We start from the raw sequence: 15,949 nt of genomic DNA, 5'->3' as shown, positions 1-15,949 counted from the left end.
CAACTAGAAGTTATCAAAAAATATAATTAACGCACTCACGGTAGCTCGCGAAAGTGCAAAATTACCCGATTTTCGTGCACGCGACTCTTCGCTCTATGGCATCGCCAGCTCTTGAAAATTCGCGGGCATGTAAGCCTAACCCTCCCTTCCAAAAGCCCACTTCGGCAGCACGGCATTCTCACTGAAAATGCAACAAAAAAATCATTTCCCCACTGCATTCCAGCATGGCGAGTGGGCCTTTCAAGTCACGTGGGATGATTGGAGCGCTGTCATCGGTTGCGAGCATTCCGACGCGCATCCGAGCATGAGCGCTTTTTCTTCGTTCTCCTGCTTTTGCCGAGACAAGACGGCAGAAACAACCGCCCGAGTAATTTTTTCTCTGCCATGGTGCCGATGAATGCCGGCGAAAAACATGACTTTTGTTCACGTAAGTTTTTGACGAGGCACCAGTTCAAGGCGCACCAAACGCAAGCGCAGCGCTCTGGCGACGGGAGGTTCATCTGCTGCTAGGCCTAGCCCCGGCAACGATGAAGCACCAGGTTTGGATTCTCTGACCTTCATCCGATGACTTCGTCAGCGCTTCCGAGAGAAAAATGAAGATGTTTAATGACAAAAGCGAGCGTCAAGGTGAGAGCGGCAGCGCATTTATTTGCGAGATGGACTTGATGCAGAACCTCGTCAGCGGTGCAGTATGCCCCAACAGCAGACGGTGCGAGCTGTTTGTCCGAGAATCACCAGATAGACGAAAAGGACTGGCATTGTTTTTAGAACTTTATTGCCGAAATGAAGCATGTGCTACAACTGTCGTTTCATCAATGTACACGTCAAGCCACATGTCTGCGTCATGCAGTGAAAGGGAAAATACATCCGCCAGCGGCAGCGCACGGGACAACTTCGCCATGAATGTAAAGTCGGTGGTCGCAGCGCGTGCGATCGGCGTCGAACACGATCAGCTTGCGTGGTTTTGCGTGATCTTTGGTGTTACAAAACCAGTGCATGATAAGACATTCACGGCCATTGCCAAAAAAAGTGCACACAGCTGCCATGAAAGCCGCCGCTGAAAACCTCGCACGAGCAAGACAGCTGACTGCAGACGACAGCGTATCGTCAGATGTAGCTGTTATGTTCGACAAAAAATGGCAAAAAAAAGGCCACAAAAGCCATAATGGTGTGGGTACGGCCATTTCCCTAGCCACAGGGCTGTGTTTAGACTTTGAGGTGCTGTCAAACTATTGCCTCAGCTGCAGCAGGCACAAGGCATTGGAGGATGAGGAAGAAGAAATTGGCAAGCTTTTCACACACCCGTGTGTGAAAAAAAAACAACCTGTTCAGCACACGCAACGGAGACTGAGGCTGCAGTATGTACATGGAAAAGAACGGACCCCTACAGCACACCTTTGCAGTTCACAACGTTCCTTTCTGATGGGGACAGCCAAGCATATACTGCTATTCCTGAACTGAATCTGTATGAAGGTGTTCCTGGGCTAAAGGAGAACTGCATGAATCATGTCGCCAAAAGACTTGGAACAGCACTCCGAAAATGAAGATGCCAAGAGGGCAGAAGCTGAAGGACGCAACAATTCACAAGCTGCAGGGCTATTTTCAAGTGGCAATCGCAAGTAACTGAGGCAGTGTTTGAAACCTGCATTGTGCTGTCTGGGCATCCTACTCCCGCTCTTGCTCGAGGGATGGTGCCACCAGTCACAAATTTTGCTTAGACTGTGACGCGTCTTGGTGCAAGCGCAAGCGAGCACAAGCACTGGGTTAGCCAGCACCACCCCACACTCCCATCCTGACTCATTCCCAAGGCAAGACAATGCTGCCAGTCTACAAAAGGTGGACAGAAGAAAAGCTGCTTCAACGTTGCGTGAAAGGACAGACACAGAACACAGCTGAATCACTCAACAGCAACATATGGCTCTTGTGCCCAAAAACAAAATTTGCGACAACCGTGGTTGAAACAGCAACGGCAATCGCTGTCCTTTGGTTCAACTAAGGGCACTCTGGGTTTGAGGAGGTGCTTCAGGAACTTGCGAGTTCTCCCGTCTAAGGAATTGCTTTTTTTTTTAAGCAAGGATGCCAACAAGAGGCGCATTTACAGCATGACGGCAAAGGTCACAGCCGAAGCAAGGGCCCATCGCCGCAGTGCCGCAAGAAAATCTCGCCTGGAGGAGGCGATTCACAGAGACTGTGAGGGTCCAACGTATGGTTCTGGATCCTTCTAAGACTGTGAACTCTTTCCAGAGAGCCTTGGTGATATTCTATGTGAATTTCATGCAGATAGGTTGAAGAGTATAGAATTAAACATGTTTTTAACTTTCAAACCTGTTTTTCTCCGTTCCTCGTTTTTCGGCATTTTTATGCACTAAAATGCACTGAAATTTGTACGCTTCATAAAGTCAGATTGCAACGAAACTTGGCATGCTTAATGTTTAACATGTCCTGAATTCAAATAAGCAACTTTCAGAGGTCTCCAAAGCATGATCAGCTAGATATTTTCAAAACCTTGTGCTTTGAGTATGGTAAAACTGAAACTCGGCATTAGAATTTTTTTCTAGGCCAGCACACTTATGTTACACCATAATTCTTTGCTTTATTGAATTCCTCAATTCATTAAGAGGAACATAAGCTATTTTTTAGAGTTTTCTTATGCTTACTATTGTTGTCTAAGCTTGCACAAAAATGCATTGTTTTTACAAATGCATGGTCTACAAAAAAATTAACTAAATGAGCTATCGAAAAAATGAAAGCATATTTGAAAAGAGGAGCTCAAACTCTATAAACAGTGAAAGTTTCATTGAGCTGTCATAAATATTTGTAGAAAAATTGTTTCGAGGAGCATCTCCCCTTAATAAATACCTGCCGGGGACGGCGGCATAACTACGCACTAAATGTACAATGCATTAACCACCTGTTACCAATTTGCATCTCCTGAAATCTGCCATTGCCACCAACAAAGGAATAAATTCAGTGCCACAGGAAATGTTGCCTCAGGTGCCCTCCACAAAGCCATTCCTGTCTTTTTGCCACCAAAGTGTAGAAAAGATTATGACCCTCGCACAACCGCCCGATAGCACAAGGTGGCGAAGCCAACAAGCACTTCAAAAATATGTGCGATCCGGGATACACTGCATGGTACAGGGACAGAACAGACACAATCGGCTGTCTGTGATACATTTGTTCTGCGACTACTTGTAAGCGAAACCTGATGCGATGCTTTTTGTGTTTGTTTTTTTATGCACGGCCACAGAGAGCCAAATCGTTTACTGCATTGCTAGTTGCATGCCGCGCTTTGCTTACTCTGCACACACCATGACTGATGATCCACTTGTTATAGAATACACCCACTCCACTTTAAGGCCATGTCCACATGTGGCAAGTAGCCTGCTGGGTTAACGCGGCGACGACGAGCTTTCCACAAACAATGCGCTCTCCGCGATGCTCTAACAGTCCTGGCAGGGAATGGAGGCGCGTTTGGGCTATCGCTGAATAAATGCGTGAAGCATGGTTGCAACAGCGCTATGCTTGCTGTATGGTGTGCGTGCTAGCGTAGTACAACAAGGTTTCGCGGTGCCCACGACCCGCAACACTAAACTCCGCGACAGTGAGCTTCTGTAAAGCGGTGCGCGCTTTAAGATGGTCCCGCACAACAAAGCGACAACAATCGGCAGCCCAGCACGTTCAGATAGTCCCCGACTAAAACTATGCAGTAGGCCTAAAGTGACGCCACACCACACATGCCCGAGCAGATAACCAAGCATGCTTACTGTGATAATGCTTTTCGTCGGTGATAAGTCATAGCGGCGCATTTGTCATACCGGCAAGAAGTCATACGGCGCCACCTTGGCTTCGTTTTTTTTTCCAGATTATTACTCGCAATGTCATCGCTGCAATCGCGCAAAAGGTGGAATAACTGATCGGCTGATTTCCGCCACTTATCAACATGACAAAAAAAAAAAGCCGTTCACGGCACAACGTGGCGTCCGTAAGTTCAGCGGCGCAGTAAAATTTTGTGGAGCTAAATGTTATTGCAGTACACAGTTAGGTAGGCATAAGCTAAACACTATGGCTTTAGCAATGCACGAATACATCAGTCGGGGATTCATCGCAACTATGTTTTAACCCCTTTTAACACGTTTAAAACGGGTAGGTACTAATGAGGTTTGACAGTAATGCTCTTCAGTTATCCTGCTTTCATTGCTTTAGTCCTCGGGCGAACTGTCTGAACACACTGCGAAGGTGGTGTCCAACAAATAACACAACTGAAAGTTGGGCGAGTTGGTTTGGATTTATTGCTTCTAAATTGCGCGGACAGACAGTAACCTTTCTTTTGTGACCATCTTTCTGGGCAATTTAAAAGTAATGAGTGTTTAATAGTGTCTCCACTTCTTAAAGGGGTACTGACACCTTTTTTTGGAGGCGAGTTTATTCTGCTATACAAATCTCCAATATACAGAGACAGCTCTGAGCAAGTGTGATGATAAGATATTTTATTGTGATATTAAAGTCAATTTTTTTAGGCATACTAACTGACATCAACACTAACTTGGATGGATGCCAGGCTACAGTATAATCCTGGTAACTTCACACAGCAGCCTGGCTAGTTGTGATGACAACAAGCACTAAAACACACACACACATACACACACAAAACGTGGCAGCTTGCACATCGCCTTCTCGATCGTCTGCTCGCGCCTTGCAGTCACTGTCATCCAGCGTGCCTATAGAAAACCAGCCCTGCCCAGGTGGCATGTCGAAAATGTACACGTGGCGCCACCTAGTGAGTTGGATGAAGAAGTCCTACAAGGACAGGGCCACTGGGCCACATTTAAACGCATACGAAACGTTGTGCGACATGTTATCGGCTGTACAGCAGACTCACGATGATTCAAACACTGATAATTCATACTTTCGGTTAATTCAAACAAAATTCAGTTTTATGGTTGGCCCTCTATTCTTTCAATGTATTTAAAAGACTCTTAATTCAAACTCCATCATTCGGTCAACTCATACTTTTTGTGATTCCATACCAAAATATACCTGCTGCTTTCCCACTACTATTTAAAAATTTGGGTGTTTATGCTTAACCAGCAGCCTGAAATTTAAAAATATTCGTGTCAGACCTTCAAGAAAACAGGCTTTGCTACTAAACAAATGTTTGAAACGAAGAACAGTTTATGTCCACGTGAATACAAGATACAGTAAAACCTCGTTATTTGAAGTCAATGGGAACATGAGAAATCTTCGAATTAACAGAATATTCAAAAAGTGGGATGCCAGGAGCTTAGAACTGTTCAAAGTTATCATTGCTCGTCGTTTGTTGTGCTGGCTAGCTAGCGGCTCCAAGTGTTATGTTTTCCAGCAATACCTGGTCTTAATTTTGCCGCAAACATGGGAGACTGATGGGCCTCACTGCGGCCATTGGAAACAAAACAAAAAAAAAAAAAACGCTGTCGTGATCAACTGAAATGAGCGTCTGCGGAAAACAAGACATCTTCACTGCAACACAGTAGCGACATGCTGGCAGCATGTCGCCTGCACCTTGCTGCATCGGCAAGTCATGATGCGATCATTCACACATTCTTTCTGGTATAATTAGGAATTTAATAATGGCCAGTATAATGAAACTCGCGATGTGTTCTGGCTGAGAAAAATGATCTTTGAAACTTTCGAACTTAGTTTGCGAAGTAGGTGTTGCTGGCATGAACTCCGCCAGCACTGCAAAGGTGCAAATTGCGGGAGAAACCGGCATTCGGAAATTTGCATACATTGCGAATTCTACCAAAACTGTCCTTTATTAATTGTTTTACGACCTCAAAAAGAATGAGTGAATCATGACTCGCTGACGTTGCTAGAAACGCGATATGCTGCCCTCATGTCATCCCTGTGTTGCAGCGAAGCACCTCCAGTTTTCCGCAGGCACACGTTTTAGTTGACCACAAGACCATTTTCTTTTTCTTTTTTTTTGCACTGGAAGTAGCGAGGCTGGGGTGCTTCAGCTACCACTCATTACTATCGCTATGTTGCATTGCCTTGCCTTGTGGCGATTAAGGGCAGTTGTTTTGACGGATTTGCGGCGAAACCGGGATCTGAAACTAGGATCTGAAACTAGCACATTGCAGCCAAAATGTTTGAATTAACCTGACTGGTGCCGGCCGCCGCTTTAAATTATCCATTCAAACTTACACTGCAAAATACAGGACTGCCGAAACCCATCGAATTAAGTGGGATCTCAAAATAACCGAGTTCGAATTAATGAGGTTTTATAGTATACGCTTACAGGAGGGCAAAGGAATCGTTTGATTTCAAATTTGTCGTCATGGCCTCAATATCTTGCCCTGTGAATTTTTGCGCCAGTGAAACGGTGGACAAGGGGTGCGAGACCGATTAACGTCCGATCAGGCGCTGAGACAAGCGTCGGTCGACTTCGTGTGCCGTGGCGCAGGCGATGGGTGACTGGACAGCAACGCAGCGGAGTTTACTCTGTTCACTGCACTTTCCTGCGGACACGTGGACGCGCTGTGTTGAGTGGCTGACTGACTTCGAATTGCCAACGAAGAACGTTCTGCCCCCCTGCCGCGACAATTGCCATACATGCAGCATGCAGCAGATGATCCAAGAAACAATGTCCCGATGAGAATACGTCACGAAAACTTGCGCATGCACACACTACCGTCAAGTGGTACTGCTTATACCATGCGAGATTCAATAAAGAACAATGTGCACATTGTGGGGGGGAGCTAAGGAAACGATGGAACATGTTCAAATGTTCAATGTGGAAATCCCACAGAGATATACGTGCAAACCCAAGGACTACATGAGGCCTTGGGTTTTCGGGACAACCATGGAAAGCTGAACACGTGCACAATAGAAGTAAGCAAGGGACTTTTAAGAGTATTGGTTAGAGAAAAGTAGAGATAAAGGACAGAAATAGAGGGGAAAATGAGTTCAGCCTGCCTAAAGAGGTGGAGAGATGAACCATGAATTTATAATTTTCTTTCTCATAATAAGATTGTTTTAATCAAAGTAGATAAGGCATTAGGCCAACATAAAAAAAACTGCTTTTCTTTTCTTTCTTTTTTTTTTTTTTTTTTTTTTTGAGAGCCTGGCGGCACACATGTCACTGCCCAGTTATAAAAGGGATGCACACAGCATCCATCCATCCATCCAGTAGAAACAGAAATTAGCTTTTAAAAGCATGCTTGAATGATTTTTCAGGGCACACTTATGCTTATTGGTACATTTCTTACATTCTTGGGGGTTTGAGCTATCATTTGACGGGGAAAAACGATAAAGAGAAAAATTCCGTGTCCGTACCCCTTAGAGACTAGTGATCTGCTTGTGCAGTTGAAACAGCAATGAATAATGCTTCAAGTTGTTTCTTCTTTTTCTTTCTCTTCTCTCTATGCTTCAAGTTGTTCCTTCTTTTTCTTTCTCTTCTCTCTAATGCTGCAAATTCTATAGTACCTTTCTGACTGCCTTTAGTCCACTTTTTTTTTTTAGCTTGGTTATGGGTTGAATCAGACAAGCAGCAGTATGGTCAGCTACTCAGTAAATACAATCATACTTTCTATGTACAGTGTGCGCTTGTATATCAAAAGAAAACTAAACAAGGCATAGGAGCCGATCGTGGTGTGTCAACAGCACAGTCAGTAGTTTTAATTAGAAGTTGGTATTTGACTTACACATAGGATTTTTTTTTTTTTTAAGCTCTGGCTACAGGCGACAACAGATATTTGTTGAGGCGCTGATTATAGAGGTAGACATTAACTGAGAATCAGTAGCTTCACTTCCTGCACCACTTGCTCAACAGTGATACAGAGACACAGGGAAGAAAAGCAACATAAGTGATGGTACCCAGGAGGTAAATTGAGAGAAAGTTGGAGCAGCCAGACCAAACGAATGGTAGGAAAATAAAACTAAGTGATCAGACAAGGCTAGCAAAAGGCAGCATAATGACAGGAGGGGAGCTTTTAGAGTGCCAATACACACCCCTCATTCCATGCACAGTGAAGTTTTACCTTACACACAAACGGTGCGAAGCACAACAAGTGCACTCAGCCTGGCATACTGTCTCTAATATCAGTTTGCCAGATGAATGCTTATCAGCCATGGAAAGCAAACATAGACAGACAGGCACACACACACACACTTTTTTTTTCATGCAATTAAATGGATCTTCGAAGAAAAACTACTGCAGGACATTTAAGGGTGCTGAAAATGTACTTTTCAATTTAAAGGGTTTCAAAGACACATATGCGTCCTTCTCACTACTTTCCTGCGTACAACAATAAATAGAAGGCAAATGATCACGAGTATGTGCAAAGCAGCTAACTTTATCACCGCAACAAAGACACATGCATAAATTCAAAACAAGGTATGATGGTTTTTAAGGCAATACCTGACTCGATGTTGCATACTGAAAGCCATCAGCAGTCTGGGTCACGTAAAAAGTAGTGGTGCCGTCAGCTGTTGTGACTGAGGGCTCAGCGTCAGCGGTGTCAGTCTCTGCACTAGTGATAACGGCATCGACAGCAGTGACTGCCGCAGCAGAAGCTCCATCGCCTTGAATCTCTTTGTTGAATGATGCCAAGTAATTCTGAATGTCAGAGATGGCTTCAGAGTCACCTGCACTAGCTGGTTCAGGAATGCTGGAGGTCCCACCAGATGGTGGATCTGTCTGGTCAGACATATTTTAGCCACTGGTGGATGCTCTTCAGCTCGTTCCTTTTATTTAGTTCCCTGCAACAAAGAACATGCCCAGATTACAAGCCTTAAAATATCAGTGGTGGAACAGGATACATGGGTTTGGAAGCAGTCCTAGGAGCAGGCAAAAGTGTTTCTTGTAGCAGACTTGGAGCATTCAGAAAAACATTTTGTAGTAGCTAGAAAGGCTTTTTTGAGCAAGTTTAAAGCCGTTAAAGCGTTCTGATCAGGTGTAGCCCCGTTTCACAGCCCTTGTGAAGCAACATTTGTCTAATGCTGCATTTTTCAGCCACTAAACTAAATTTTGCCACAGCCTTATTATTGCAATAGCAATTATAAGGGCACCTCTCGGTGGATTTTTGCCATCACCTTTGCTGCCATGTGCTGTATAAAGTCGAAATTGATAACATCCACCAGAGCATCGTAATCAGAGGGGATGAATGCGGATGAAGCACAGATCAAACGAACTGGCCCATTGCCGCAATCGAGAGGCCTGCAATTGAGGCAGAGAGGACAGAGGGGATGAATGCGGATGAAGCACAGATCAAACGAACTGGCCCATTGTCGCAATCGAGAGACCTGCAATCCAGGCAGAGAGGAAACACTCGGCCTGTCTTAAATGACATGAAGAAACGTGAGAGGGGAGGTGGGGTAGAGGTGTCGCACGAGAACAATGTACTTTGCTTTGCTGGTGCGGGCACTAGCTTGGCAGCTATTAGCGGGCGGCTCGTATACCCTTCTACGTCCTGCGCTTTTATCATGAAGAGACAGTGCGAAAAGGGTTGCTTTAGCTGGAGCAGCCACATACAACTTTCCCTACTCGAACATTTGAACCTACTAGACCCGCTTGAATGCTATGCCTTGTGTTTTTTTTTTATTCGTGAACCCGCATGGGCTGATTAATTTCTAATAGAGTTGCTCTCTCTCTCTTTCGCGCTTGCACAAACTTCTTTCTTTCTTTCTTTCTTTCTTTTCTTTCTTTCTTTCTTTCTTTCTTTCTTTCTTTCTTTCTTTCTTTCTTTCTTTCTGTCTGTCTGTCTGTCTGTCTGTCTATCTATCTATCTATCTATCTATCTATCCATCTATCCATCTATCTATCTATCTATCTATCTAGCCGCCCATGTCTCCGTACTCTCGTGATCACCCTCTTCACATGAGGTAAACCAAAACTAACATGCATGGGGAGGGATCGTTTGACAAATACGACTCGCTGGTCACGACATGAATATTGTCACAATCCCGTCACGTACATCATTGAACACTTTCCGCCAGACAGTGGCACATAACTACAGGCGGTTATGTACCACAGGTGATTGACACTTCATATTTACCCATGAACGGTGAGAACACACGTGGGTAATTTTAACGCGTGAGCGCAAAGAAAAAGCTGACATCTGCTGTGTAGACCCGACGAATGTAAAGAAAAAATGTCGGGGTCCTAACAGGAATCCAACCCCAGCATTGTAGTGGCAACCAAGTATTCTACCACAGAGCCATGCCAGGTCTCGCAAACTGCTTTTTAAATAATGTTCATGAAGCATGAATTGGGGATGCAGTGATAGCTATCTAATTTTTTATAAACATTGCATATGTACTCCTACGATACAGGCATCATGTCGGGTTAAGATAGACTACAGTTAAGCGGAATGCCCTTAAAGTGATTGACAGTTCATATCAACTAAGAAACGGCACAAATAGACACTGGTAAATATAATTCGAGAGCATTAAGAAAAGTCAGTGCCCCTCCACGAAGTGAATGAGGATGAGTGGGCAAAGCTACAATAGCAACAATTGTTGGGCTTCAACGTCCCAAAACCACCACATGATTATGAGAGACGTAGTAGTGGAGGGCTCTGAAAATTTCCACCACCTGGGGTTCTTTACTGTTCACCTAAATCTAAGCGTGCAGGGGGTGAAACTAGAGGATCTGAGGTCCATAATGTCTACAATGAAGTCATCGACTAGTATGAAGGACGGACAGATGGATGCAAAGACGGACAGACGGATAGCACGTGTGATGATGTATTTTGCTTTTGTATAGTTGATTACACATAGTTTTTTTACAGTTGTTTTCGTTCTTTGTTTTGCAGGTACTCAGTTTCGATTTTGTGAGGCGTCATGGTCACCAACTAGGTCAGCCCGAAAGAGCATCGCCTTTAAAAGCTGGCAGAAGCGCCGACCCAACTAACGCGTAGAATAAACAGCAGGAATCGAACCCCAGCATTCTGCGTAGAAATCAAGTATTCTACCATAAAGACACGCCAGGTCTTGAAACTGCTTTTCAAGTAGACCGTAATGTTCGTGAAACGTCAATCGTGGTTGCAGCACTGGCTATCGAATTTTATAAACAGTTCAAACCTACCATACAGCCGTCACGCCGAGTTGATAGATGGCAGTTGTAGTGAAGAACCATCCACTGGAGCCCATTTATCTAGCAGAGTCCAGTGCCTCCATCCTCGCTGGTAGAAGTGTTACATATCAGCTTACTGTTTCTGATGTTGCTAATACTAATGTTGCTGTTGGCAGTAAACATGCGCCTGTTTAACATACAGCTGTGCGTACAAGATTTGTTCATATCCTGAGAGTCATTTTGTAATGTTTTGCTACATTAAAAAATAACAACACAATCACCTTCTCTCTGTATGCTTCGGATAACATCGATTGTAATGTTTCGCTCAATAAAAAAATTTCAACACAGTCACCTCCCTCCGCACGCTTCACGTAACATCGATTCCCAAGGTGCGTGGGATCTGCCACGGCACGGCGCTTGATGATGGTTTCTGCAGTGCAGTACGGCACTGATAAATGAGTTCGGCACAGCAGCGGTGATTCAGTGCATGGTGGCGTGTTCAAATAAGTTTGGCGCACAATCGCACATCTATTCCACCCCTGAAATATTAATTCGATTCCATTTCACACTGAAAATGTCAAACAATGACAATGATTCTCAGCCAGCTCCGACCTATGACGCACCAACTAGTTCACAATAAAGATAGTATACACTATAAGAATTCACACACAAAAAAAGTGTGTGCACTTCACTATTCAGCCACAGTTCAAATGACAGCCTATTAAGCCACATTGGCAGAAATTTCTGGCCACTATTCTGTTTAAATAAGATCTTCTTGCACTGTTTTTTTGTTAATTTTTTGTTAGTTTTTTTTGTTAAGAAACAAGCAAACCTACGCAGCTGCTCACTTCGCTGAAGCTTTTTGCTGATAATGCTGATTGAATATGTCCAAGTCCTTTATAACAGGTGGACCTTTAGAACACCCACTCATTGTGTAGTTCAAGTTTTGATGCACGGCACGATTCTACATTTCTGCCACGCATTGCATGCATTAAGCGGAGTTCTCCCACTACACATGGCATTGATACAGATTGTTTTCCCGAAGCAGTTTCAAGCAATAGAATGGCTCTGAGGTAGAACAACTACTTGCCACGCAGAAGGTCTGCGTTTGATTCTCACTCAAACCTTAGATTTATTTATTTATATATTTTTTTCATCTCTCTCGATTTTTCAGAGTCAAAGCCGATTTTTTACTCACAACTAACACCGCTGATGCCACAATTTTTATCTGTTTCAATTTTTCGCTCACAGCCAATGCTGATTTTTTGCTCACAACTAACGCCGCTGATGCCAGAATATTTGCGACACGAACTCTTTCGAACGCTATCACATTAAAAAAACTATAGGTGGGGGGGGGGGGGGGGGAGCACTAAAGGCATCTCTAGAAAAATTTCAGCATTGTGCAATAAAATAAAGAACTAAATTATTGTAGCGACCCAACTACCACACTAGTGTATAGAGAAGTTACAAGTACGATGCACAGCACTCAAGCCTTGTCTCCTTCTGTCCTCAACGAGAATAAACGCATTAGTTTTTTTCCCCTTTTAGCAAGATTAGGGCAATGATTACGGTGAGTCTGCCTATTGTAACTCAAAAGAAGAAAAAGGGAAAAGGCTGATCATTATGAATAGCTGTGCAACACTGCAAATACCAAGAAGCAACAAGAGGAGCAGTGCGTCTTGACCAAGTAACTTGATTACCTGTTGTGGCAGCTCAGCGACCTGCCTATACTACTGCTAGCCACAAGGTAACAGGTTAAATTTTAGTGACACAGAACTTTACTTCTAATGCACATAAAGTAATGTCCCATGTTGAGTCAAAACCAATCCATGCGCTACTGCTACAGCACCTGCGATTGCAGTTTCTTTACTCACTGCAATGCAGCAGAAATGTTTGGTAGAGCTTTGTCGCACATACATTTATTTCAGTACATACATTTATTTCACTAAGGTATTCTCCATTGACACTTATCCCTAACTGTTCCCATTCTAGGCTTCTGAAAACCTCCTGTAAGCACGCGGTAAATAGCATTGGGGAAATTGTGTCCCCCTGCCTTACACCCTTCTTGATAGGTATTCTGTTGCTTTCTTTATGAAGCACTATGGTAGCAGTTGATCCTCTGTAGATTTCTTCCAGAATGTTTATATATACTTTATCTACGCCCTGGTTCCGCAGTGTTTGCATGACGGCTGATATTTCTACTGAATCAAACGCCTTCTCGTAATCTATGAAGGCTATGTAGAGTGGTTGGTTATACTCTGAGCATTTCTCTATTACCTGATTGATAGTATGAATGTGGTCAATTGTTGAGTAGCCTGTTTGAAATCCTGCTTGTTCCTTTGGTTGATTGAATTCTAATGTTTTCTTTACTCGGTTAGCAATTACCTTTGTAAATAGCTTGTATACTACAGAGAGCAAGCTAATCGGCCTGTAATTCTTCAAGTCCTTGTCATCTCCTTTCTTATGTATTAAGATGATGTTAGCGTTCTTCCAAGACTGGTACTCTTCCCGTCAGGAGACACCTCGTAAACAGGGTGGCTAGTTTTTCTAACACAATCTGTCCTCCATCTTTCAGCAGATCTGATGTTACCTGATCCTCACCAGCAGCTTTGCCTCTTTGCATGCTCTCCAAAGCTTTTCTGAGTTCTTCTATCATTACTGGTGGGGTGTAATCTGGGTTACTGCTAGTTCTTATAGTATTAAGGTCATGGTTGTCTCGGCTACTGTACAGATCTCTGTAAAACTCCTCCGATATTTTAACTATCCTATCCATATTGGTAGTTATTTTGCCTTCTTTGTCCCTTAGTGCATACATGCGACTTTTGCCTATCCCAAGTTTCCTCTTCAATGCTTTGACACTTCCTCCGTTTTTCAGAGCGTGTTCAATTCTCTCCATGTTATACCTTCTCACATCGCATACCTTACGTCTATTAATCAACTTCGAAAGCTCTGCCAGTTCTATTTTGTCTGTTGTACTTGACACTTTCATGATTTGACGCTTCTTAATTAGGTTCTTTGTTTCCTGGGAAAGCTTGCCAGTGTCCTGTCTTACTACCCTGCCTTCAACTTCCACTGCACACTCCGTAATGATACTCGTCAGATTATCATTCATTGTATCTACGCTAAGGTTGGTTTCCTCACTAAGAGCCGAGTACCTGTTCTGCAGTGACACTCTGAATTCCTGTACTTTACCTCTCAGTGCTAGCTCATTGATTGGCTTCTTGCGTATCAGTTTCTGTCGTTTCTTTCTCAAGTCTAGGCGAATTCGAGACCGTACCATTCTATGGTCACTGCATCATACCTTGCCAATCACTTCCACATCCTGCTTGATTCCAGGGTGTGCACTCATTATAAAGTCTATTTCGTTCTTATTTTTGCCATTAGGGCTCCTCCATGTCCACTTGCGGTTTTCTCGTTTTCGGTAGAAGGTATTCAAAATCCGTAAATTATTGCGTTCTGCGAATTCTACTAGTAGCTCTCCTCTGGCGTTTCTAGTACCGATGCCATAATCTCCTACTGCCTGGTCTCCAGCCTGCTTCTTCCCTACCTTTGCATTGAAGTTGCCCATCACTATAGTATACTGTGTTTTTACCTTACTCATTGCCGATTCCACGTCTTCATAGAAGCTTTCAACTGAAGCGTCATCATGGCTGGATGTAGGCGCGTAAGCCTGTACTACCTTCATCTTGTATCTTTTATTCAGTTTAATTACGATACCTACCACCCTTTCATTAATGCTATAGTATTCCTCTATGTTGCCAGCTATGTTTCTGTGAATTAAGAACCCCACTCCCAGTTCTCTTCTGTCTGCCAAGCCCCTGTAGCAAAGGACGTGCCCATTCTGTAGCACCGTATAGGCCTCATCTGTCCTCCTAACCTCACTGAGCCCTATTATATCCCATTTAACACCCTCTAACTCCTCGAATAGTACAGCTAGACTTCCCTCACTAGATAAGGTTCTAGCGTTAAATGTTGCCAAGTTCAGGTTCCAATTCCAATATTTCTTATTGTGAATAAAAAAATGACAGGTACAAGGGAGAGTTTAAAAATCACCTTATTGTTTTATACAGCAAAAATAAGCACAACCATTAACAAAAGCATATAGCTAATTGTTAATATTGACTGCAGTGAAGTCTCCATTCCGTTGGGCACATGTGTAAATGCATGATTAACATTGCTTGTTGATAAGTTGGGAAACTTAAACACTCAACCATGGGCATACCATGGGGGAGGAGTGTTGAAGGAAGCACCAACTCTGCCTCATACATTTACTTAGTAGGATTGGGGGGGGGGGGGGGGGGAGCTGCAATGAACATTCGTTCCCACTGATGGAGAACCCTGTAAACGCTATACATTCAACTACTCAAACGTCATCAACAAACACACTATTAGTCAATGACGAACGTACATCGGTGAACATGATCATGAAAATAACTTTATTTGCTGGGAGAATGCAAATTGGCCCCCTCCCTCGTAAAGAAACACAAAAAGGGACTGGAAAATTCTACAAGTGGCTCAGCAAAAAAAGAAGCCCCAATCCGCTTAATTAAGTGGAAGTGGCAACTCTGGTTTATTTAATAGTGCAGCTGATACATGCAACGAAGCTAGCAAAGCTTACTGTGCTTTCAAAGAAGCTGTGATAGCAAATTATTCTGTTTCAGCTTAAACATTTACTTAGGATTAATTGTAGCAGTTCACTTTTCATGTTTCATACCACACATACTTGACCTGCAAGAAGATAGTTTGATTTTTGTATGTTATCCCCAGATATTAAGAAAATAAATGTTACTTTTAATTAATAACATGAAAAATAATCATGTTTGCTCTCATTTCATTTACCAAACATTAATGAGATTTTTTTTTTCCTCTTTCAACACCACTACAAAAAGAATC

General features: G+C 43.3%; 1 protein-coding gene across 4 annotated transcripts in view; it reads right to left on the bottom strand.

Annotated features, from left to right (window-relative positions):
- CTCF overlaps positions 1 to 15,949 on the bottom strand; it is a 68,252-nt gene that overhangs the window by 50,257 nt on the left and 2,046 nt on the right. For 3 of the 4 annotated variants that reach the window (XM_037427509.2, XM_037427507.2, XM_075877337.1), the window contains exon 2: positions 8,402 to 8,742. In XM_037427509.2, coding sequence (XP_037283406.1) covers positions 8,402 to 8,692 — 291 coding nt within the window. In that variant the 5' untranslated portion in view covers positions 8,693 to 8,742. Of the gene's footprint in view, positions 1 to 8,401; positions 8,743 to 11,068; positions 11,411 to 15,949 lie in introns of those variants that run through there. The other variant, XM_037427508.2, reaches the window with a different exon arrangement.

This window comes from Rhipicephalus microplus, chromosome X (genome assembly GCF_043290135.1).
Source record: "Rhipicephalus microplus isolate Deutch F79 chromosome X, USDA_Rmic, whole genome shotgun sequence".
Classification (NCBI taxonomy): domain Eukaryota; kingdom Metazoa; phylum Arthropoda; class Arachnida; order Ixodida; family Ixodidae; genus Rhipicephalus; species Rhipicephalus microplus.
This window is presented reverse-complemented; position numbering and strand designations above follow the sequence as displayed.